Source organism: Heloderma suspectum, chromosome 9 (assembly GCF_057233095.1).
Source record: "Heloderma suspectum isolate Gila_16-S chromosome 9, 16-S_ref, whole genome shotgun sequence".
NCBI classification, from domain to species: Eukaryota; Metazoa; Chordata; class Lepidosauria; order Squamata; family Helodermatidae; genus Heloderma; species Heloderma suspectum.
This window is the reverse complement of record NC_139466.1, coordinates 13,175,310-13,198,898: the sequence shown is the minus strand read 5'-3', so window position 1 is coordinate 13,198,898 and position 23,589 is coordinate 13,175,310. Positions and strand designations below refer to the sequence as shown.

Here is a 23,589-nt window from a genome sequence, read left to right as displayed (position 1 = left end):
CCAAAATCCACAATAGGGCAATACCTGTCTATTAGATCCAGACTTAGTCATACTTGGAGTAGACCCACTGAAATCAGTGGGGCTTAAGTCACTTGTGACTAACTTAAGTCCCATTGATTCCAGTGGGTGTATTCTAAGTATGATGTGAGTCTAGATCCAACCCTTTACTAGGGCTTGTGTTACAAATGTCACAGAGTAGTGAGCAAACTTTTCAGTTCTTCAAAAAACCTTCCTCAGAACTTGACAACATGCTCATTTTTGTGAGTGTCATTGATCCTAATACAGGTGTTGTCCTGCTGTGGATTTTTGCAACTAATGTTGCTATTTTTTTCTGTATACACTTGCATATGTGTGATATGTATAAATATATGCATTAACAGTGCAGTTTTGTGTACATCTACTCAGAACTGCATCCCACTGAATTTCATTGGATCTTCTGCCATGGAAGTGCATATAGGGTTCTAGCTTGTAATATCTTCCTGCTATTATAGATTATATTTATATCCTGCCTCTCAGCCAAGATTGCCTCCCAAACCTGTTTGTAATTAGAAGCCATGGAAAGGTGCAGTATAATGAGGGATAGGTAGAAGGGGTGTATGGCATTCTTTTTCAGGACCAGCCCCTTCCTTTTAGACCAGGGGTAGGGAATATTTGGCCCTCCAGATGTTGTTAGACCCCAACAAACATCATTCCTGACCATTGACATGTTGACTGGGCCTGGTGGGAGTTGGAGTCTAACACTCCACCTTTGTTCTAGAAGAAAATATTGCAGGTGGATTTGGGCTAGTTGTGCCAAACTACAGAGGCATCTCTCCTACTGGGCTTCAGAGTTCGGTCCAGGTTCTTCCCTCCAGAAGCAGAAGCTTTGCAAAAGGCCACAGGGGCTGTCTGGTAGTAAAGGACGCCAGTCCACAGAAACGTGTCTTCTAATGTTCTACTGGTCTTCTGGTTCCTGGTAACTGAATTATCGTGCATTCTCCCCCCCCCCTTCTCCAAACTGTGAGAAGTTCTGCGCACAGTGTCACCAGGATCTTGCTGCAGTCCTATGCATACTTACTTGGAAGTATCCCAGTTAAGTTCAGTGGAGCCTACTCCCTAGCTAGTCGGGTTAACCTTGCACCTTTGGCTTAGTTCCCAAGGTTGTAAACCCTGCAGATAACCAGCTAGAAACTCTCAGCATGTGTGTGCATGCGCGTCTGCATACACTCTCTCTCTTGTCTATCTTCAAAAGTATTAACTACTATTCCTTGCATACACAGGCTCTCAGGAATATCTTCTCCAAGCATATTTGGTTATCTTGTTCTAAAACACAGGGAACTTCCTGAATATCTGGAGTACATCTCCTAACCATAGGTTCCAACTGATGAAGTATCAACTAACCATTTTGGATGATTATTCAGCAATCTATCTAACAAAGGAATGGCCTGACCATACTATATAGATGAACGTGCTTCACAGCAGGTGCAAGAGGGCAGTAAATAGCCCTTGCTTGGTTGTCTGTGATGAGTAAAAGGTCTTTAAAGCAACCACGCAAAGATGCTAATGTATGTTGTAAGAATTGATGGTTATTTCTTCTTTCTCTTTCTCCCTTCTTTGGTTTGTTAATAGCTATAAAGGACTAACTTAAAGAATGTGCGAGTTAGTAAATTTTGTGGATTTATTAGTATCCTTTCACATCAGGGCTTCAAGAACTTCTGTGTCAGAGGAATGCATTTTCAGATAAACTTGAGCCCCCACAGTCTCATTGTCTAGACATAAGAACTATACAGAATACAACTTTACTATACTCCCTGCCACTTTCCCAATTCTTGATAGCGGTCATGTGTGTTTCAGAAGCTGTACAACAGGAACAAATTCAGGTGATGAATGCCGTGACAACATCTTGGGCCACAGCCTTTCTCTTATGTTTGCTGTTTAGTCTGTCCTGATTTTTTTTTTAATGACATCTTAACCACTTGCCAGATCTAGAACATACAAAGCTTGGAAGACGTTCTGTGCTGTCTAAGGGGCATTCATCACAAGATGCCAGATTTCTTGTAAATAAACCCTAATCATAGTCACATTTCTGTGGATCATGCAGCTGTTAAAAGTACAAGAGCTCTGTCAGAGAACAGGCATCAACCTTAGCTGCATATGTGGTGTATGTCAGGGGTGGGCAGAGTGTAGATTTCCAGAAGTTTTGGACTTCAACTCCCAGTATTCCTGACCATTGGCTGTTCTGGTAGGGGCTGCTGTGAGTTGAAGTCCATGCCATCTGGAAATCTACCTTCGCCATCCCTTGCAGTGTCAAGACAGTAAAAGGATCTGTTGTGATGTCATATTTCCAACCCATGCATATATGCAAAGGGTGCGGTCTGAAGGATGGTAGTGACCTGGGCATGACCCTGAAGTGTTCTGTACCATATCCTCAAGTCAGATGAACCTTTAGTACTTAGGGCATAATCCTATACTTTCAGACAGAAAAATGTCCTACGACTCCCACCATGGCTGGCTAGTGAATGAACCTTTAGTACTTAGGGCATAATCCTATACTTTCAGACAGAAAAATGTCCTACGACTCCCACCATGGCTGGCTAGTGAATGTGGGAGTTGTAGGGCATTTTCTCTGTCTAAACATGCATAGGATTACCCCCTTAATCAAGTTGCACAAACTTCTCCCCATTTGTGTTAGCTCTGTTACAAGTGTGGATTATAATATTTTTTTTGCATGTAGTTTTTAAGTGACCAGTGCTATATCTATATGCTATGCTATATCTTCACAGCATACCCATTTCACTCACAAGCATTGGAATGATTCACTTATACCACTCTTAAAATCTTTCTTTTAAAGTAGGTTTTAAGCTTCCCAGTTATGTATTGACAGGTTATTTAAAGGACCCCTGAACTTGGGTATGTGTCTTGGAGGGCAGCACGCATCCAAAGTGTGTGTTGTGGGTGCAATAATATCAAGCATACCCTTCTCCATAATTCCAGGAATACCAGGAGTATTTGCAATAGTTGTAGTCTTGTGTAGTAATGTGTTCCTTTGAGAGAAGAAAGCAACGCACTTGGCCTCTCTTTCCTCTGAAGCGTATCTCTGGTGGCTATGGAATAATAATGTTGTCATTACTTAGATGCTCATCATCCTTTGGGAATTATTAAACACACAGAGGATCTTTTTGGTTTCAAAACATATGTTTATGCCCTGGATTGATGGTATACTCCAATTTACATGACCATAGAATGTGTGCAGAGCTTATAAACATAAGGTATTGATGTGGCCCAGGCACACAGTTGGAATACTCTTACCTTCTGCGGAGTTTTAATTGCACTACTTTTCAGGGACAGATTAAAAATAAAGCTTTGAGGTTGCTGCAGGTCTACTGAACTGAACTAACTTTTCTGCATTCTTTCCTGCCATTCTATGCCGCTTTTCACTGACAGAATCATCCACATCTCTGCCCATTGTACCACAGTAAGTGCTTGAGCTAATGAACAGCTGGTAAGAAAATCAGCTTGCCATTGGCAATACAGTAAGCATCCTATGTAGTACAAGAAATTCATAGGCTTTACGCATGCTAAAATGACTTTAGCAGGATTTATTCTGCAGTCACTTTCCGTTTCAGCCGATGTAATTGATAGTGGGCTATTGTGTGTAAATGTTTCTTTCAGCCATCCTGCCATGTGATCCATCTAAGTAAGGCTATAATCCTAAGCAAATGTGGGAATAAGCTTCATAGAATACAGTGGGCCACTTCTGGATAAGCATGTATAGAATTGGACTGTCATCTGATCACTTAAATCAGTAGTTTGCAGACTGTTTTTGTTTTGCAAAACCATTCCCCCCCCCACTTATCAGATATCTCACTGAAAAGATCAATAATGGTAGACAAGCTTCTTTGAAAAGCAACTTGCCCTGTGCTGCTGATCTTCCTATCCAATGCCAAGCCATAGGAAGAGTGTTATGGGTGTCCTAGAGTGTCCTCTAAGTTAGTGTATTGCAGTGATGAGACCAAACGGGCTTGGTTACTGTATTGTGAGAGCTGGTGGTACAAACTTGAAATCTTGATGGTATAGAGGATTTTCCTTGTAGAGGATTCTTGATTCCCCAGAACCCTCTATACAACATACTGAGGTTCCATAGAAAACACTAAGGGATTCAGTTTGAAACAAGATGATGTGGAAAATTAGAAAGCTTGAAAAAGACTCATTTAAGTGCATGCAATTTTGCAAATGATTTCATGTGTTGACCTCATAACATAAAGCATGTATCTTTAAATGTGAAATTAGTGCTGTACTGATGCCTGTTCTGACTAGTTTGCTCTTGTTTGCAAGCTCCAGTTCTTGCATGATTGCTTGCTTGCTTAGTTTCCTGCGTTTTCTCACTTTCTTCATTGATCTGTGTCAAGCACCTGGAACTCTTTGTCTGTGCTTCTGGTGTTTTTGTCATTTTTATCCTGCCCATCATCCATTTTTAGGTGGCATATTCTACTGAGAGTTGAAATCCTAACAGACAATCTAAATTGTAGAAACCTTAGGTATAACTTATGTACCTCTGACATTTCTAAACCCAAAAGTAAAAGCCTGTTAATGAGTGTCCTCTCCAGACAACATATATAAGGGACCTTTTGATCTTGGCAGTAGCTTATCTTGGTAGATTTGTCCCAATGATGCACATGCACGTGTGTGTGTATTACAAAGAGGGTTGGTTTTATTATCGCACAGAAATTTTAAAAATGTACACACTGATCACGTTGGGGATTAGTGGAGTGATAAAATGCACTATATGAAATCCAAGATGGAATTAATCAGTTCATACACAACAAATAGTCCTAAGCATACTAAACATATGTGGGAGAAAACCAACTGGAACTATAGCCGTCCATGCATTGACTCAAAAGCTTGCTCAGTGTCTAGACCAGTGGTTCTCAACCTTCCTAATGCCGCGACCCTTTAATACAGTTCCTCATGTTGTGGTGACCCCCAACCATAAAATTATTTTCGTTGCTACTTCATAACTGTCATTTTGCTACTGTTATAAATCGTAATGTAAATATCTGATATGCAGGATGTATTTTCATTGTTACAAATTGAACATAATTAAAGCATAGTGATTAATCACAAAACCAATATGTAATTATATATTGTGAAATATTTATTTCTAATTACAAATAAATGAAATTTTGTCTTGAAGCATGGTATAGCATGGGTAACAGACTTAATATAACAACCCCAAATTGGGACTGGAGTATTGGACTGGAGAGGAGCAGAGAGCATCTACAACTTACATAACCCATCAGATCAGGCATGAACTCAGCTGGTGGAATTCAAGATGGTCAGAAAATAAGACACTTGGGTCGGGAAGTCCAAGAGCCTCCTCCTTGATTAGGTATCTCCCCGCTTGATTAGGGATCTCGGCAGGATGAAAGACATCCTCTGTGGTGAAAGAGATTCACCTTCTATCTAGGCCACTTTCCCCAACCTGCTGCCTTCCTGATGTGCTGAACAACAGCTCCTAGCATCCCCAGCCTGTTCAGTTGGCCAAGCTGGCTGGGGATGATGGGAGATGCTGTGCAACACTTTGGGAAGGCACCAGATTGGGGAAGGCTAAGCACCTCACCATATTCTCAACACATGGAAAAAGAGACTTTGATTGTTTATTTATTATTTCATAGATTTATTTATCGCTTATCATATTTTTAAAAAATATCTCTGAGCAGTTAAAGATGTCAGGAGAGGGGGCTTTGGAGAAAGGAGGTGGGGCTTCAGGAGAGAGTGAGCCCACCCCAACATCATCCTGCCCCCAGAGGTTGTCCCAGGAGGCAATCCGGCCCCTGGGGCCAGAACAGTTCCCCATCCCTGGACCAGAGTTCATTCCAACTCTGATGGTATGATTTTATCCTTCTGCATCTTTATGTTCTCCTCCCAGTCTTTTCCTTTTCCTTCTCCCTTACTCCCTCACCCCACATCTTGCCATTTGCTTTGTGTCATTGCTCCCTTAAAAAACTGAAAGTTACTATAAAACTTTATAAACTAAAACACACACAGCAGTTGGAGGCAGATGGTCTGATCTCTGGCGCACAACCCACCAGGGTGTTCCCCTGTGTGTGCCCCACACTGAAAGCACTTGCACTTTCAATGGGGCTTGTGCAGGAGCATGTCTTGGTGGGTCAGGTCCCATGTTAGCATGAATTTGGTAGCAGGAAGAATTATGTTTGGATTTTCTGCTTCAGGCACCCAAATACCTTGGTCCTGCCCAGGAAGTGAGCCCCGCTGTCAGTTCAGTAGGGTTCAGCCCCGCTGTCAGTTTGTGCGAGGCATGTGCATAACCCAGGTGCTAGCCAGTATACTGGGTCTAACTTCTCAACTCTCAAACAACTACATGATAGAAAAGCAGATAAAGAGGGTGGAGTCTGTGGGGGTATGTGACTCTTTGCCTGGGGTGTATTCATGCCTACCTCCTGGTTAAAGCACTTTAATCATGACGTACTCAATTTTAGTGTGGCTGATTTGGTCATATTCCTGAATCTTGGCCTGAGTATGTGACCAGAAATTCATGACTTATGAGGCAATCACTTGCTGAGTAGGCTTTCCCCTTTCAACTGAAGATGAAGCCCTGCAGGTTTGTCTTTCTTTACACAGGATCCCAGGCTGGATGGTGATTGGGATTGCTATGTGTATGTGTGTGGCTTTAACTTTGCCCCTCCCAGCAATCCTAATCAACGTAGCTGTATCCCTGCTGGGTTCTGGGGAAATTCTGAAAAATAAATAATCAGGGTCACTTGGGAGTTGAATTTTGGTGCATGTCCAGTACTGAACAGTACAATCACTACTTATTGATAAATACTGTATGTTGGAACCAGATTAAGATAGTTGTAGTTTGATCCCGTTGAACTCAGTGGAACAAGTTAGTCATGACTTAAATTCAGTGGGAACAAAGTTCAGCTGAGTTCGTCTGGATTCAGTCCGGTGTGCTTACCCTAAAGGAAGTAGCAGAGGTATATGCATATCTGTGCTTGTAGTCCATTGGGGAGCAGAAGTATGGGAGAAGAAAATTAAGACTCGTATTTGAAATGTAACTGTCAATTTGTAGTGTGCCTGTGGTGTTCTGACTGGGTAATTCAGAGGGGCAGACGTTTTGAAGAACAGCCCTGAAGTGCTAGCAGTGAAGAATTTGTATATTGTAAATCAGCTGATGATTCTAGTTAGAGACACGCACAGACACATTGTTGTTAATGCTGTTGCATAGCTGCTGCCCTTGAGGGATTAATGGGAAGGCAGATTCAGTCTCTCCCACAAGTGAGGTATACTTTTGTTAGAGAAGCTTTTAATGCAGCTAAGTTCCATTGTCTCAAACTGCTAAACTACAACAACAACAACAACACTGAACAAACAATCTGTACATGTGAGTTTACTGAATTCTGCTGACTTCTCGTTGAACTTATTTGCCACTATTGCTAGTGCCTAGTGGGCAATTATGATTTCACTGAGTGTCAGTTAGATGTCTAAAGACATGTGGGACAATCACATTGGTTCCTATATGCATTGCGGGTGGGAAAGATCCAAGCAGGGACTTGCCTACAGTAGGATTCTCATTGGCTGAGCTGCAGTTGGAAGCACAAAGTGCAGGAGATCAGGAGACCAGTGTATGCATAGCCTAAGGGCGTTCTCATGTGGGGGTGGAACTTGTTTCTCCGCTAAATGTAGATAGTTTTCTGTGTCAACAGAAACCTGACAATCAAGTACCTTTAAGGTGACAGCTACATTATAAAACTCTTTCCAGCAGTCTTATATGTGTGTTAATAGTGTTGTCAAAGCAGAAAGCACAGAATTTAGCATTGTACGTGACACAATTCCAGCTGTTGCAGCCACTACATACAAAAAATTGCTGTTGGAGTAAATTATGGATAACTGAATACTATTATAGGAAGGTGGGGTAGAAATTAATATAACCAATTTGACTACACAATTTTATTTTTGTCCACATTTCGGAATCTGTTCTAACTTTCCTTTTCCACACTTAGAGAAGGCAATTGGTGTTTAAGGAGCATTGGATGAAAAAAGCATATAAGATTGAGAGTCAGGATGGATGGGAGCAAGGAAGCATTTCTTTTCAAATAGTAGTGTGAAGTTAAAGTTTATTTAGGGTGGAATCCTATGCCCTCTGAAAGAGCGCTCCAAATATTCTGTGCTCTGCAGGCAATTTTTACCTCTCCATCCTCCTTATTATTTCCTTTAGTTGGGCTTCGAAGCCTGTCTAGAGAGTTTGTGCTTCCAGGGGCGAGACTGGGGCTGGAGAGGCCACAGGATACTGCAGGTCCCAGTCTCCTCCCTTCCCTCACCTCCCTGCCCACCAAAATGCCCCCCTCCCCTCCCTGAAGTTGCATTTGTGACCTTGGGAAGCAGCTACTACAGTTCTTTCCAGACCAGCTGCAAGGGGGCAGGGGGAGGGATTGGAGCCCAGAGACACCCTCCCGAGGTCATAGCAGCTTCTATAGCCTCGGGAGGGGGAATCGGAAAAATCCTCTGGTCCCTGGGATGCTTTCCCAGGGACCAGAGGATTGCTTTGTTGTTTACTATTAGCGATAAATAAATGTTTAATAAGTAATACCAGTTAAATGACTGGATAACATTATTTATTATTGTATCTTAGTATGACAGGTATTGACATTTGAGATAACAATGTCTTTGAAGTACAGAGTTATAATTCACTGTTAGAAAATCAACTTCTCTTGAAGTGAACATAAACACATACATTTGATTACAATGCACCCATCTGAATGGTGCCAACAAATTATGGCTTGCTATTTCTCATAATGTAGCTTTTCCATTGACCTTTCCTCTCCTCCCAAGTCCCTCTGAACATGCCAGAGAACATGGAGCATTGGGCCCAGATCCCTCACTCTTTGGAACAAGCAGAAGCCACATCAGTATTTCTCCCTACACCTGCTTGCCGCAAAGTCCAGCTCAATAAAACCTCTTTTCTCGTGCACGTGTGTGTGTGTGGTGGGGGTCCTTCCATGCTGAGTAGGGACCCTTGTCCCAACAAGTTGGAAAGTGGACTTGGGGATCCCGAGCACTGAATGCTGTTTAAGAAGGAATGTTGCCCATTTAAAATAAAATAAAATCTAATTAATGGCATTAGCTCTAGACAGCATCCAGTGGGGCAGCTCTGCCTCTGCTGGTTCTGTTGCACTACTAGAAGGAAGCAGCTGCTCAACGGGGCTTTTGCACTCTAAAAATTACCCCCCAAATGAGCAGCAACACTTGTTTCTGGATCAGGACAAATCAGCGGAGCACTCTTCTGCAAGCTCCCAAGACTTGTCCTGTTCCAGAAACAAGTGTTTCCGCTTGCTTTGGGTTATTTTTAGAAGTGCGAAAGCCCTGCTGCACGAGCAGTCACTCCAGCAAGCACACGGGCACAATAGGGCACTGTCATTTGTTTCCAAGTAATGCAGACTTTCATCTTAGAATGCTAAGTTGACAGGTGCTCCTACTAAAGAAGTCAGTTACTGGTTACTGCAGTTTGTCTTGAATAGTCAAAAAATCTGTCTGGAAGTAGTATAACTTGCTCAGCCTGGTACTTAAAAATTTTAAAAGGAAAATAAGAATCTAGTGGTATTAAATGTGCCCTGATTGTGGTGATACTCTTTTAACAGGGCAGAATGCCCACAGTTTAACATACGCAGGATGAATATTTATCTCGTGAATATGTAGGTTAGGATCTTATCAATTGGTTGCTGTGAGAATTTGGTATTGTTCTACGACAGGTTTCAAAGTACAGAACTATGGCAATTGCCCTCATTGCTTAATCTATATTGACCTTCAAAAGCAATCATTTCATTGGGAGGGATTAGAACAGTGCAGCAGAACTAAGTGCATATGCACATTTTGATTTATTTCAAAAGCACCTTGCATAGGTATAACGTAGCATCAAGATATTGAGTGGTTTTCCTATCAAGTTATCTTGTATACCTCAAAGGCCTCCAGATACAGGTTCTTTTAGGATACTGGATCATTTTGATAGTAATGAGGGGTAGATGATGACTATTTTAGTCATCTAAAATAGCTTGTTATGAAAGGCAACGAACTAGTTGATCTGCTGATAATAGGCACGGATGCATACTCTTCCACGACAATCTTAAAACTTTGTTTTAAATGTTGCATGTCTAACTCCCCCGAGGAGAGGGGGACAGTTGGGCGTTCCAGTGGGCAGGGAAGGGAGGAAACCCGAGAAGCCAGAATACAATTTATCCTGAGCCACTTCCAGCCTCTATCCCTCCCCCTCCGAAGTGCTCTTGCTAGATATACTGAAAAGTCCATCTAGCAAAAAGAATGGAAGGTGGAGAGGCAAAGATTACCTCTCCTGCTCCTCCTGCCCTGCCAGCTTCAGGCTGGCGGGGCATAGGAATCTTGGAAGCCCCTGAGTTCCATGCAGTGAGGGCATAATCAGTAGGATTGTGCCCTAAGAAAACAAACAAAAAACCTTGGTCATCAAGGCTATGGCTTAAATGGACTGGTTTTTTCCTGGCTTCATTTAGGCCAGGTAAACCTGTGACTGGATTGTATCACTTGAGACTGAAGGTGGGGGCTAACATAATTGAATGCTTTGCCATACAAAATAAATAAATATTTCAATATAGAAAACGGTAGGTTGAGGAGAAGACTAGCTGACTTCTAGCTTTTTGATTGCAGAGATGTTTGGGCCTCTACCTGCCACCTGAACTAGTACAACCCAGACAAAGGTTTACCACCTCAGTGAGCATTCAGTAGGCTCTGGTTTCTCAGCATTCTTCAAATATCTAGTGGTGACCAAACAAATGATGTGGTCTGATTTCCCTCTTAACTTCCTGATGGAGTTTATAAGGGAGGATGGAATAGATTTTTCTGTGATGCCAAGAACATAATGTGGTTTTTGAGTGATGAATGTTTAATACTTACTGAGGCTAGAAGAAACTGTGTTGTGGCGGGAGCACTGGTAATATTTAGGCTTAATTGAGCCATAAACTGTATACTGCAGCTAGTTTCAACAGCATCTAGAAAGAGGCACTGAGTGTTGCTAGAACAGACATCTGAAAAGTCAGAATTACAGGCAGTTGTAAAGGAGGGAGGTATAGGCAGCAGTACCCATGTGCATGTGAAACAACTGTTGTCTTCTGTAACTCAAATATGTGTCAGAGGAAGTTCAGTGGATAGTCTAGATGGCTCTATAGCAATGCTGGCTTCACTGAACATAAAGTAGTGAGCTGCACAGGAACTCATGTGTGGTAAGTGCAATAATGTATTAGGTAGCAGGTCTAGTAAAGATGGCACTTACATATTTTACCTAACTTAGAAATTTGTCAGTGTGAAACTCATGTTTAAATGTGAATTTAGTAGATGTAGAGCTGGAGGGTTGTAGCCAATGTTAGTCTAACTTAAGTCCCATTCATTTCAGCGGGTCTTCTCATAGTCAGACTAACACTGGATACAATCCAGTAAGTAAATAAATGTCTTTCACAGCGGTAATATGGCCGCTTCTAAAGATTAAGTGAGCACACATACGGCCGGAAGGCTGAAGCTAAGCGGGTCTGGGTCCATTCGGTGCCTAGGTGGGAGACCACCTGTGAACCCCATGTATACTGCCTTGGGTTCCATGACAGAAGAAATGCAGGATAGAAATGTAATTAACTAAAAGCAGCATTATGCTTGGCAATATGCCTCAGATTTTGTGTGGCTTGATGAAACATGGCTAACTAAACACACATTTGTCTTCAAAGTTATGCTAAAAAAAAAGTACACTTGTATTGGTGTACTTGCTGAATATGGTGTATAGGGTTAACAGTTCACTTGATGGACTTCACCCTTGCTATTTGTTGCAATGCAGTTAGATAAGGCAGTAAGAAAGTAAAGGTGCAAAAGGAGGGAAGTGTCATGGGTTACCACTGAACTACTTGGTGGTGTCTCATCTATGCACAAAGGGATATGAAGGAGCTTGCATTGAAGCATTTCAATGAGAATGTCTTAAACTGACGTTTTGTTGCACAGATATTGGTTGGCAGTCATGGGTGAACTAGAAGTTCAGTGGCAGACTTGAGAATCTAGATCTCTGCTAGACTACTTCAAAGTGACCAGGTGGGAAAGAGTGCTTAATCTGCTTCTTTCCATGAAGCTCCCTCCCTCAGCTGGCTCTTTCAGACATGTTTTCTGAGTAGTGGGGAAAATGGCTGTGGGAGGAATTTGCAGTTGGAGGGGTATGTTAAACGTCTTGTTCTGGCTACTGTTTTTGCTGCAAGTTAGGACTTGATGTATCCTGTTTTGTCCTTGTTATGCATACTGTTAACTGAATATTCCTGTTCACGTTTAATGTGTGATCATTCATCCCCAGGAAAGTTAGGGCATCTCTGCAGTTGAGATTGCCCAGAAATTTAGACCAGTTGAAATATGTTGCAGACACAGGTTTCCCAACTCAGCGCACTTAAACTGTATTGACTACAAAGGCAGCCCACTCCCCCACCTTCTGCCCTACTGGTGAGTCTGGAAGGACACCATTGTTCTTCCACTACCACTTCCTCCCCTGCCACTGCTGGATTGCTCTGCCCATATCTCAAAAGTTCTTTCTAATAGCCGAATGTATTTGAACTGAATTTTTAAAAAGGACAAATCCATGCATGGAAACTGTATTGCTGATAGCAAAAGGCCACCACAATCCAGTAAAATACCCTTAGTATGGTTTAAACGTTAAACAAATTCAAGGCTTGGAAATTAGTTTTGTAGGAATGCTTCTAAATATTTTAAAGACATAAAGTCAATAGCATACACCTCCTTACATAATTAAACATTTTAGAGGGTGGGGATGGGTGAGAAAGGCCCTGAAAACTCTTTATATACTGATTTTAGCATGACCAAAGAAGAATGCATTTATATTGTGCATGCATGCTTCCTAGGAATCAATCTTTGCAGAAAACGTAAGGCAAAAATGTACAACCCAACTCTTATTTTATAAGGAACTGAACAGAGATGGCATGGCAAACCGGTCTGCTTGTTAGAAGTGTGTAGAAGAGTTTGTGGCAGACTTTATTTCAGAATGAGAAATTTGTAGCTATGGCAACACTCCCTTTAAGGGAAACATGCTTGACAGATGAACCTATCATCTCACAAAGTAGGAAAAGGTAATGCCTGAGGATAGTAACACCCTGTTTGAAAATGTTGGCAGCTTTCTGTTTTTGCAGTGCTAATGGCGGCCGCTACAGTATTGAAGGGTTAGAGCATAAAATAGCCTGAGATCTCCCAGTCCTACATTTACAGACCTTTCAAGGTCAGAAGCAAGGTCTTTGCACTGTACAGTATTGCATCATTCTTTTAGGAAGAGAGCAGGTCCATGACTAGAAATCAAACAGTTTCTAAACCAGTGAGGATAATTGTCAATGTGAGTGTATTGGAGCCTCCTAACTATACCTTGCTGCATGTTTAGGGAGCACCTACACTACATTAGCTATCTGTCCCAAATACTTCAGACTGAAATAGACTTTAGGCCATCTGCAGAGTTGTTGGTTTGTCATAGAATCTGATCCTCAGAATATAGAGTGAGAACCCAGAGTTAGCTGAATAGTTTCTGCACATTTGTGGGGAAATGCTTTCAGATAGTGCAGACTACTTTGCCCATGTGTTATTTAGATAAGGTGACCTGTTCTCTTGGGAAATTGATGTATATTCTGTGCGTGGCACCAGTAGGATTCTCTGTTCCATAGCACATGATGGTGCACCTGTGATTAATATAATCTCTTTATGGAACATTTAATCTGTGTGTAGCTTTACTGTGCTTTTGATATTAGTTGTGTCCCTGTCTACTAAGAAAACTTTACAGATCAGAAATTTCATTCAGTTTCCCTATAATTGGATCACTGTACTGATGTGTAAGAGGAATCAAATTCCTTGTAGATGTAAATTTGAGACCAGCAGCTACTTTGTTAGTATGTTACCCTGGAATGAAAAAGAAGCCTTTTCTGTAACCAAAAAAGGGTGTCTTAGGAAATCTGAATCCCTCCAAAATACAGAAATACACTCAAGAGTTCACAGTGTTGGAAAAAACTTCATTAATTGTAAGACAGTGGTCAAGACCGCAGTCTTCAGGTTGTCAGTGGCAACCAGAAATTTTAATTCAGAACGGATTCTAATTCTGGTAATCTGGTTGCTGGCAGCACATAGGCGATGCCTCTTTCAATATAATACCAGGCTATATCTTGTGCTGGAATGTAGCATTGATGTCATGGGCTGGCAGGGAGGGGTTGCGTTATTTATTTGTCATACGCAGCATTACTCCTTCCCTGCAAAATCCGCTTGGTGAGCAGCAGGTACAAAGGACACATTTATTTAGCCTCTGTGGAGCAAGAAGTGAGAGCCAAGCCTTGCTGGCTAGTATTATATTTATTACGTATATCCTGCACCTTCAGTTACGGTAGGCAGTATCCAACAGGGCTGCTACACCTCCACTGGTTCCAGTGCACTTACGGGAGTGACCACTTGTTCAATGAGGGATTTGTGCTTCTAAGAATAAGCCTGGACACTAGTGGAAACACTTGTTTCCGCTCGTTTTGGGTTATTTTTAGAAGTGCAAAAGCCCTTTTATGCAAACCGTCATCCCTGTGAGTGCACAGGTACAATAGGATTCTACCCTCCGGTCAGTTTGCACGTTACAACAGCCCAGCATGGCTTAATTTACTGGCAGGGGCTGTCACGCTGTGCTGGGGGCACCCATGGGTGCCATTTTTGCCTGGTGCCCATGGGCGGCCAGCTTGTTGCAGTTTGTCATGTTGTTCAAACCCAGGCAGCAGGGCTGTTTGAGGGTTAGACAACCCTCCAATAATCCTAAAACAAACCATGGGTTATTTGAGGGTTGTCTAACCCTCAAACAACTCCTGCTGCCTGAGTTTTGTTGTCGGCTGTGAACCCGACAGAACACAACAGCACCCATTTGTAAATGAAGCCATGCGGGGCTGTTGTGTCATGCAAACCAGGTCAGTGGTTCTCAGGATGGCAAACAATAAAAATATACAACAATAATATCTACAAACTGCAGTAATTACAATAAGGATAGATAACAACTAAACCTGTATAGCAACCATAAACCTCATTCTAGTTCTTAAACCAGGGGTGGTCAATGTGTGGCCCTCTACGTCTTTTGGCCTACAACTCTCATAATCCCTCATCTTTGGCTATGTTGGCTAGGGTTGATGGGAGCTGTAGGCCAAAACATCTGGAGGGCCCCATGTTACCCACCCCTGCCTGAAACAAGAAAAAAAAAAGATAAAAGCCCTAAGATGTCAAGAATTTTTAAATGTTTGGTCTTCGCCCAAAAGGTGTCAGATGAGTCTTGTCTGGGAGGATTCCCCAAAGGTATCAGTTTCTTAACAGCCATCCTCCAAACCTCAGAAGGAATGGGCAGGTGGGAAAGACTTTTAGTTTAAGATCTCAGTGACGGGGTAGACTGGTAAGGGAAAAGTCAGTCCAAAGAATAGTTGGGCCTGACGCCATACAGGGCCCCAAAGGTCAAAAGCAGCTCTACGAATTGTACCTGAAAAGAAACTGGCAACTAATAAAAGTGGTCCAGCATGTTTCATGCATCTTACATCAGTTGTACACTGGCAGCTGCCTGCATTTTGAACCAGTTCAAGTGTCTCGACTTTTTTTTTCAAAGTCATTCCCAGGGAAAGTCAGGCTGGAAGAATTTAACAGCTTTTAATTGCGCAAACCTTCACCATACCACATCCATCTCTCAGTGCTGCAATTCCCCCTACCTAGAACACTACTGATCATGGTACACAAGCAAGCCTACTGAAAAGACTTGGCACCAACCCATCAGATATCAGTTCTAGAAACAATTGTTAAATGCCAAACTCATACCACTTTTGCAGGCTCATGAGTTTGAGGCTAGTCTGCCTCATCTGAAAATGACCGTTGGGAGAGTGGTTCAGTCTTGCACCTGAGCTATGAGATGGTGTTGGTGTACCCCAAATATCTAGGAATTGGCCTGGTGCATAGCATGAAGAAAGTAATTTGCGTCTTTTCTTATATACCCTGGGGTGGGCAGCTTGTAGGCCAAAGCATCTGGAGGGTCACAAGTCCCATTAGTCCTAGCCAGCATAGCTAGTGGTGAGGGATGATGGAAGTTGTAGGCCAAAATATCTAGAGGGCTACAAGTTGCCCACCCCTTTTCTAGACACTCACTGGAGAGAGAGTATGCACTTAATAGAAGTCGTGCCTTGTGCTGAGGGGTTGGTAGTGAGAGTCAGCATAGCAGGCTCTTGGCTTTCTAGGTTCCTCCTTCATACTACTTATTACAGGTTGTGAAGCTGCGTGGCCCTGTAGGTTTTGTTTTTTACTCTTTTGTTCAAAAGCTAGGCTAAATACAAAAGCAGATACTATTGAATGTAGTTACAAGTCCTGTCTCACTTATGATTGGAGAGGTTGCTTTTTAAAAATTATATATATATAGGCTATATGTCTATTTGGCAACAGTTGCTCTAAGGTTTCATTTTACTAGGGCTTGAGAGTTGTGTTGGAAAACTGAATTCAGGGGTGTTTACTGTTGCTAGAACCTTTCAGGGATAAGTGGTTGCAATGCTTATGTATTCTTATTATTTTATTAACTGTTTTTCCTGCCTTTCCACTGAATGGTGCTCAAGGCGACTAACAACAATAATACAAATATAATAAAATGTAATAATATCCAACAAAACAGATATAAAATACAAAGACATAAAAACAAGACAGGTAAAACATTAATTAAAATAAATTACTTTATATTTACAAGTTGGTTTATGGGCCAAAAAAGCCTGTCGAAATCTGTCTCTGCCTGCCAGGAGAAGGTCAGAGATGGGCTTAGATGGGTCTCCTTTATCTAATATCTGTTTGATATTTCTAGTTAATTTTGGTGTGTGTTTTTTGTTGTTGGTTGTCAAGAGGCTAGATGTTGAATAGGTGATAGAGGAATTGTCATACAGCCTCAAAATTATGTAGCAAAGTGACCGGTTAATATGCCAAAAGAACAGTGTGTTGCAAGAGTGAGTAGAACATTGATTGCAGTAGGCCACAGGCTGAATTGCAGTGGATAATTCAGTGCCCATTCTCAGTCTTTGGTGCCATGCATGTACTTCTCATTAGAGCTTGGGGGCAGCCGGAGGCCTAGATGTTGTGTTTGAGCCAGTCTGCACACACCAATTTGAAATGGGTAAGCAGTGGTGGATGGACAGTATTCTGGGCAGCTCAGTCCAGCTGTGGTAGCAGTAGTAGCCAGAAGGAAGTGGACTAGCTTGCTGGTCCTCTCTTGTTGCTTGCCCATTTTTAATTTGGGCAGTAGTAGCTGGCAAATCACTTGCAGCAGCAGAGCTAGCTTCCCACAGACTGTCCTCTCTAGCTTTTCGTGAGCTTGCTTGGCCCGCCCCATTTGCAGTTGTGCTGGCAGCATTGGTGCCCACCTGTATTAGGGTATAGCAGCAGTGTGGGCCTAGTAAGTGACCCCAGAAGCAGGGTCCACCAACATATGGTAGCAGTGCAGGGGTGGGCTACTTGTGGCCCTCCAGATATGTTGGCCTACAATACCCAGCATTGCTCAACATTGGCTCTACCGGCTAGAGCTGATGGGGGTTGTAGGCAAAAACACCTGGAGGGCCACAAGTTGCCCACCCCTGCAGTAGTGAGTGCATTTCAGTTTAAAACATAAAAGAAAACTCCTAGTTCGGCCTTCATACTGCAGGTTTTAATCAGTGATTAATATACGCAGGTGAAGTGGAAATTAGGACAAATAACTCAGTATACTTTATCAAAGTATGGTGTTGATCTAACCTATTTTCCCACATTTTCTTGTAGATGAGATAATGGAAATGGTTCCTATAGCTCCTTTTGTGGGGCTTGCCTTTTGCTTAAATGTTGAATAGCTGTTTTATACTTACATGTGACATTGAGCTGCTTAGGGATAGTCTCTTAATAAGCAAATAGAACAATATGGACCAAAGTTCTTATTAACACAATTGGGCTTTTAAAGACATGCTTTTGATCTTAAGGATTGGTTTAATACATGAGTAGGCAGCCTGGTGCCCTCCAGATGTTTTGGACTACAACTTCCATAATCACTGACCATTGGCCATCCTGGGTGGGAATGTAGGTACCATAGAGGAACCCCATTCTGTACTCTAGTGAGTAAGTTTAGGGCAGCCAGATATGCATTATAATCCTGCCACTCTTCACAATTTTTCCTACTTCTATTAATCTGCAATAGTTTGGTTTTTTAAAAACATGATCTGGTCTTTGGGTTACCTTTAGAAGTCTGTGACTTAACTTGCATAATGGTTGCTGACCTTTTCTAAAGGAATGATATCCCCAAGTTAAGCTATGCTTAACACTGGACAGGAAAAGATATGATACTAAAATTGTAGAGGAATTTGGCAAAACCATCTGCCTTGATCGCATGTATACTAAATATGGGAGATGATGATAGAATAAACACACTTCTGCTCAGAGATAAAAGTATGAAGCTGCCTTATATTGAGTGAGACAAGTAGCCCCTCTAGCCCACTGTTACCTGCTCTGACTGGCAGCGACTTTCCAAAGTCTCCAGCAGAGATCATTGGTTGGTCATTGTTTTGAATTGCTGTTGGGAATGAAGTAACTGAGTTCTTCGCTGACTTGGGCAACTTTGCAGCTAAATAAATGTTTGGTCTTGTGGTCTGCTTCACAGAGGGAAGGGTTTTGCACTCTGGAGCAAACCAACAGACTTTGTTGCCCTATATTTGATGTCCACACTGGAAGACCATGCCAAGGGTCAGTAATGTCTGTCATCTGCTGTATGTGCCTGTTGCAAAACAAAAAACAAGCCTTCCAAACCCAGACCATTACAGGAGCAGATCAAAAATAACATTGCCCAGGCTATTCCTGCAGTTTTCCTTGCAGGCAGGTGTCATGATGATTGTTTTTGCCTGCTTATATTCTCTGAAATGGATATAAGAGAATAGCATGTTGAATACTAAGTGAGCTTTTACAGTTAAACATCTCTGGTATGAAAATCTAAAGCTCTAACCCTTTCTCTCACACAGGTACTGGAAACACTGTTGCCATTATGATTAGTTATTCAAAAGGCAAAGAAATCCTTCGCAGGATTGAAAATGGCTACCAAGTGACTATGATTATTGAAGTGGGGAAAAAACATGGAACATGGATGAATAACTATTCCATCTTCTTCGTTTCTGTGTCCTTCTTCATTGTCACAGCAGCCACTGTGGGGTACTTCATATTTTATTCTGCTCGAAGGCTTAGGCTTGCAAGGGCTCAGAACAGGAGACAGGTGAGTTTCTTCCCCTTTTTATATGCATTCTGCACTGTCTATTGAGATGCCTGCATAATTGTTGCAAAAGTTTGTTTACAGCTCTTGTTTACTGATGTGCAAAGTCACACATGTTATAAAAAGTGGCAAAAATAAACAACACCGACCATTCTTACACAGATGATGCATCTTCTAGATCAGCAGTCCCCAACCTTTTTGGGACCAGGGACCGGTGCCATGGAAGACAATTTTTCCACGGACCGGGGGGAGGATGGGACCAGACCACAGTAGGGGGGTGGGAAAACCCCTTACCTTGGGTCCGGGGGGGGGGGGGAGGGGAAGGCAATCCGTCCATCCCCCCCGGAATCCTTGCTGGCCCTGGTCAGCTCCGCCCCGCGGTGAGTCCACGGAGCTGCCGGCCGGCTCCGGCCCTGTTCTTTGCAGTAATAGCCTATTACTGCAAAGAACAGGGATGCAAATGGTACCGGTCCATGGCCCGGGAGTTGGGGACCCCTGTTCTAGATGACCTAGGATGCTGTTGTTTTTATTTAAATAACACTATCTTGGAAAATCTACAAAGGTATTGCTGTGGTCCCCTCATTCACTAGTGATATATCTTCTTTGGGAGTAGAATCTAGGCCTGCTGACAAGAGTGTCTTTCGTTCTAACTTTCTCTTAGTTTGTTGGTAGCTTTGTCTTCTCTCATGGCCCCATGTTCATGGAGAACTCTCCATCCCCCAAACATGTGGACATATGTAGAGACTGCTGTTCTCACCTAGGGGTACAGAGATGGCTGAATGGAGTAGGACAGCTCCTGTTTTATCACAGTTGACTTCTTTCGGTATTGTACATAATCTCTGCAGAACAAATAAATGCCAGATTCATCTCTTTATAGGCAACGTTATAAGAAGCCTAAACTACTTCTAATTAATTCTGTTATGTGATCTTTACATACTGAGAGTGCCGTTGTCTTGGATTTTGAAAACCCAGCGAGGGAATTGCTCATTAGTCAAGTCTCTCTAGAGCTATTTATCACCCATGCAAAGCCCAGTAAGCCATGTGGAGATAATATACAAGCTGTCTCCTGGTTTCCCACTCTATGTTTCTAATAAATTAATGTTTAAATACTTGACCAAAGCTCTTTATATGGTGAAAGGGGTCTTTTAGTGTGTATGCTTCTGGCCCCTATAGAGGTGGGATGCAACAATCCAGAACACATGTTTTAGACTTGTCAGTAGCTACTTACCTGCTAGGTTGTAGCAAGTAAGAATTGGAACTAGGTGTGGGAACCACATGAGAACTTGATTTTTGGGGCCATCAGTGTGGATCTTATTTGCAAGGCTGAACTACTTCCTGTGTCCTGACTGCAAGGTGCTCTAATTATTATGCAAATGGACTGAGGAATGGTAAGAAAAGTAAAAGTGGTTACAGCTTCAATCCTCATGTACAGGAATTATTTGCATTATTATTTGCATAATTTGTTGTTGGACAAAAGAGGTCAGCTTGATCAACGGGAGGTGATATAATGGGTATGAACTGGTTTGAGTTTGTATCTCATATTAATTTCTGGACTTCAGTCTCTAGTGTAATACAGCACTACAGGAAATGTTATTGTAGTCCCAATTTGGCATTTTATATATTTTATATGTCTACCCCCTTCCATCCTACTGAACTCTAAATGCTTGTGGTAAATGTAACTGTTAATTCTGCGTAGCTCAATTTCTTTTGCCAACCTAACATTATCATTTAATGAGAGGCTGAAGAGGGGAACACCTTTCCACTTATTTTGCATTTTTTAGTGGAATTTTCTGTCCAGTCATCTTTGCATTTTCCATTATAGTAATTAAGTGCTCCTCTCAAGCATGCCATTCATGCAAGAAGGGATGATCTAGCATGGTAAGTAGAAATCACAAGAGGACTAGCAGATTTAAGTAACGCTGTTCAGACTTCCTGGTGTTTGGACTGGGAGGGTGTTGTAACTGATTTTTGAATGGACCAGTCTCATTCTGGCCTTGTGATAACAAGCTCTTCTTTTTCTCTAAAGTCGATTATATATACTAACTCAAATTAAGTTGCTTTTTAGATATGTAGTTATTGAGTGCACAGCTATTCTTCAAGAGCTTTAAATGAATACCTGGAATTCTCTGATACATTTTTGCCGGAGATTGCTCAGACAGTATCTTTAAGAGTTTCTGTGAACAAGAGTGTAGGAGCAGCTGTTTGTGGGCCCACACCTCCCAGATGGTTGGAGCAAAATCTGAGTATCCTGTCTATAGTTTTTCCCACCCTAAATGGACTTACCTACTTGAGAGACAGCAGTGCTTCCTTCACTACAGGTATCTAGCTAGTTCAGGTTCTTCCAGTGCATAATTACAGCCTTTCCCTTCCTTTTTCTCCTCCAGCTCCAATTAGTTTTGTGATGCTGAATTAGTCGTATTTGTACAAAATGTATTCATGGTGGCTCATCAGTATTTATAGCCTCTTAAGAGGATGTGAATCTTTAAGGCTCATTATATGTCTATGACAAATTGATCTCAAAAGTAAATGAGAGACAGCTTTCATGATTCCATGTGCCACTAGAGGACTGCTCAATGGAGGTACCTCTTGAATAACTGCTTGTGCCAAACTTAACTGTAGCAGTAAGTGTAAGCAGTGAGACTACAGGTGGTTTTTAGGCCATGTCTGTGCTTAGTTGACTTTCAATTTTTGGACCAAAACCATGCAGAAAACATCATGCTGCAACTGGCAAGACTGCTTTAGGAGAGCGGCTACATTATTCATATGGTTCCTTCTTGTAGATTTTTCTTGTGTGAATGTATGAACGTTTTGTTTAAAAAACCCCAGCAACATACAACCTTTTAACTTATTAAAAAAATAGTTTGTAATGGCATTGTATTTTCATGCAGTAAGATTGTCCTGAAATTGAATGCTGCTGCTAGCAGATTTTATAGTCTCCTTCAGAGAGAGTGGGAGAGAGGCTTTTCTAAAGAGGCAAAAATGGTGTTGTAGAGCTACTCTTGCCCATGGTGTACGGTCTTTTCTTTTGTCACACAGTATCATCTCTGGTCAAACGGGATTTGCAGAATTTTTGTAGTGCTTTGTCATTCCTGGGACTTGCCATGGCTCTCAAGGGCTTGATTTACCATATCACTTTGATATGGTAAATCTCTGAAAAAGCTGTCTCTTTGCAAATCAGAAATGTTGTAAAAGGCTGTAGTCTTCCGTATTCCTGAAGCGCCCATGGTTGTAACTGTGGGGTAGTCTCGTAGATCTGTTTGCTTTCCAGTGAATGAATCAAAGGAGGTGAATTGATGCCTTTTAAAAAAAATTGACCAACCTTTGTTCTCAAAGTTAAATGTAAGTTCTTCTTCAAATATGATACTGGCTCAAATATCAATTGCTTCATGTTTCCCTGAGGAGTTCTCTGGACATCATATTAGTCAAATGTCAGTTAACCCATACTAGTGATGCTTCCTTTATCTCTTAGGATCTCTTCTTGTGCTATAGATCAATTGTGCTTCCATCAATACACACCAAGTAATTAATATATGTGCTGTCTAATAAAAGAATGGTTAGTGTGGGTGTTTGTAGTATACCACTGTACAGATGTTACATTCCTGGCAATTAAATAGCAAAGTGCTTCCTTAGACTGCCTAGAGTTGCCAGGTGTTGATTCAGTGGGCAACAACAGAATTTACTTGATCAGCTGACTTGTGCTCTACCAATCCGCATGGGCTGAAGAAGGGAATGCTGCCATCCAACTTCCTTACATCACGGCAATTGCCTTGCAATGCTTTTCTAGTGGGGTTAGCAGTTTTCCAGTTAATTTGGGATGTATGAACACATCCTAGCCAGTCTCCTATGTTCTTGAGGGTCTGTCTTTAAAATAGTAGAGAAAAGTTGCATGCCTACAGCTTTCCATATTAGATCAAATGCATGTATTCCACCCATTTCCATTAACAATTTGTTCAAACCAGTTCAGTGCAGTGGGTGATTTGGTTTAAGTGAGATACGGGCTTAGCTGAAACCCAGTTGAAATTGCAAGAGTATAATTGCAAAGTAATAGCTGAACACAGGGGCTTCTTCCTTGGGATATTTGCATAAGGCTAATGAAAGGGAATATTGGAGAATCTGAACCAAGGACTCTCCAATATTGGGTTAGTAACTGGCAAACTTAGTTTAACCTTAATGAGAAATTTCTTCTGAAAACATTCAACTTGTGTTTGGAAACTTCCATTACAGTGTTCTTAAGTCTGCATGATAAACAAGCATTACCTACTAAATAAACTCTGTAGTGTTTGTTATAAATGCTA

The 23,589-nt window shown here is 41.8% G+C and overlaps 1 protein-coding gene across 3 annotated transcripts in view; it reads left to right on the top strand.

Annotated features, from left to right (window-relative positions):
- Window positions 1-23,589, top strand: part of RNF128 (ring finger protein 128) — a 64,268-nt gene that overhangs the window by 29,471 nt on the left and 11,208 nt on the right. For all 3 annotated transcript variants that reach the window (XM_084813731.1, XM_084813730.1, XM_084813732.1), the window contains exon 2: window positions 19,050-19,297. In XM_084813731.1, the coding sequence (XP_084669857.1) occupies window positions 19,050-19,297 (248 nt within the window). The remainder of the gene's footprint in view (window positions 1-19,049; window positions 19,298-23,589) is intronic.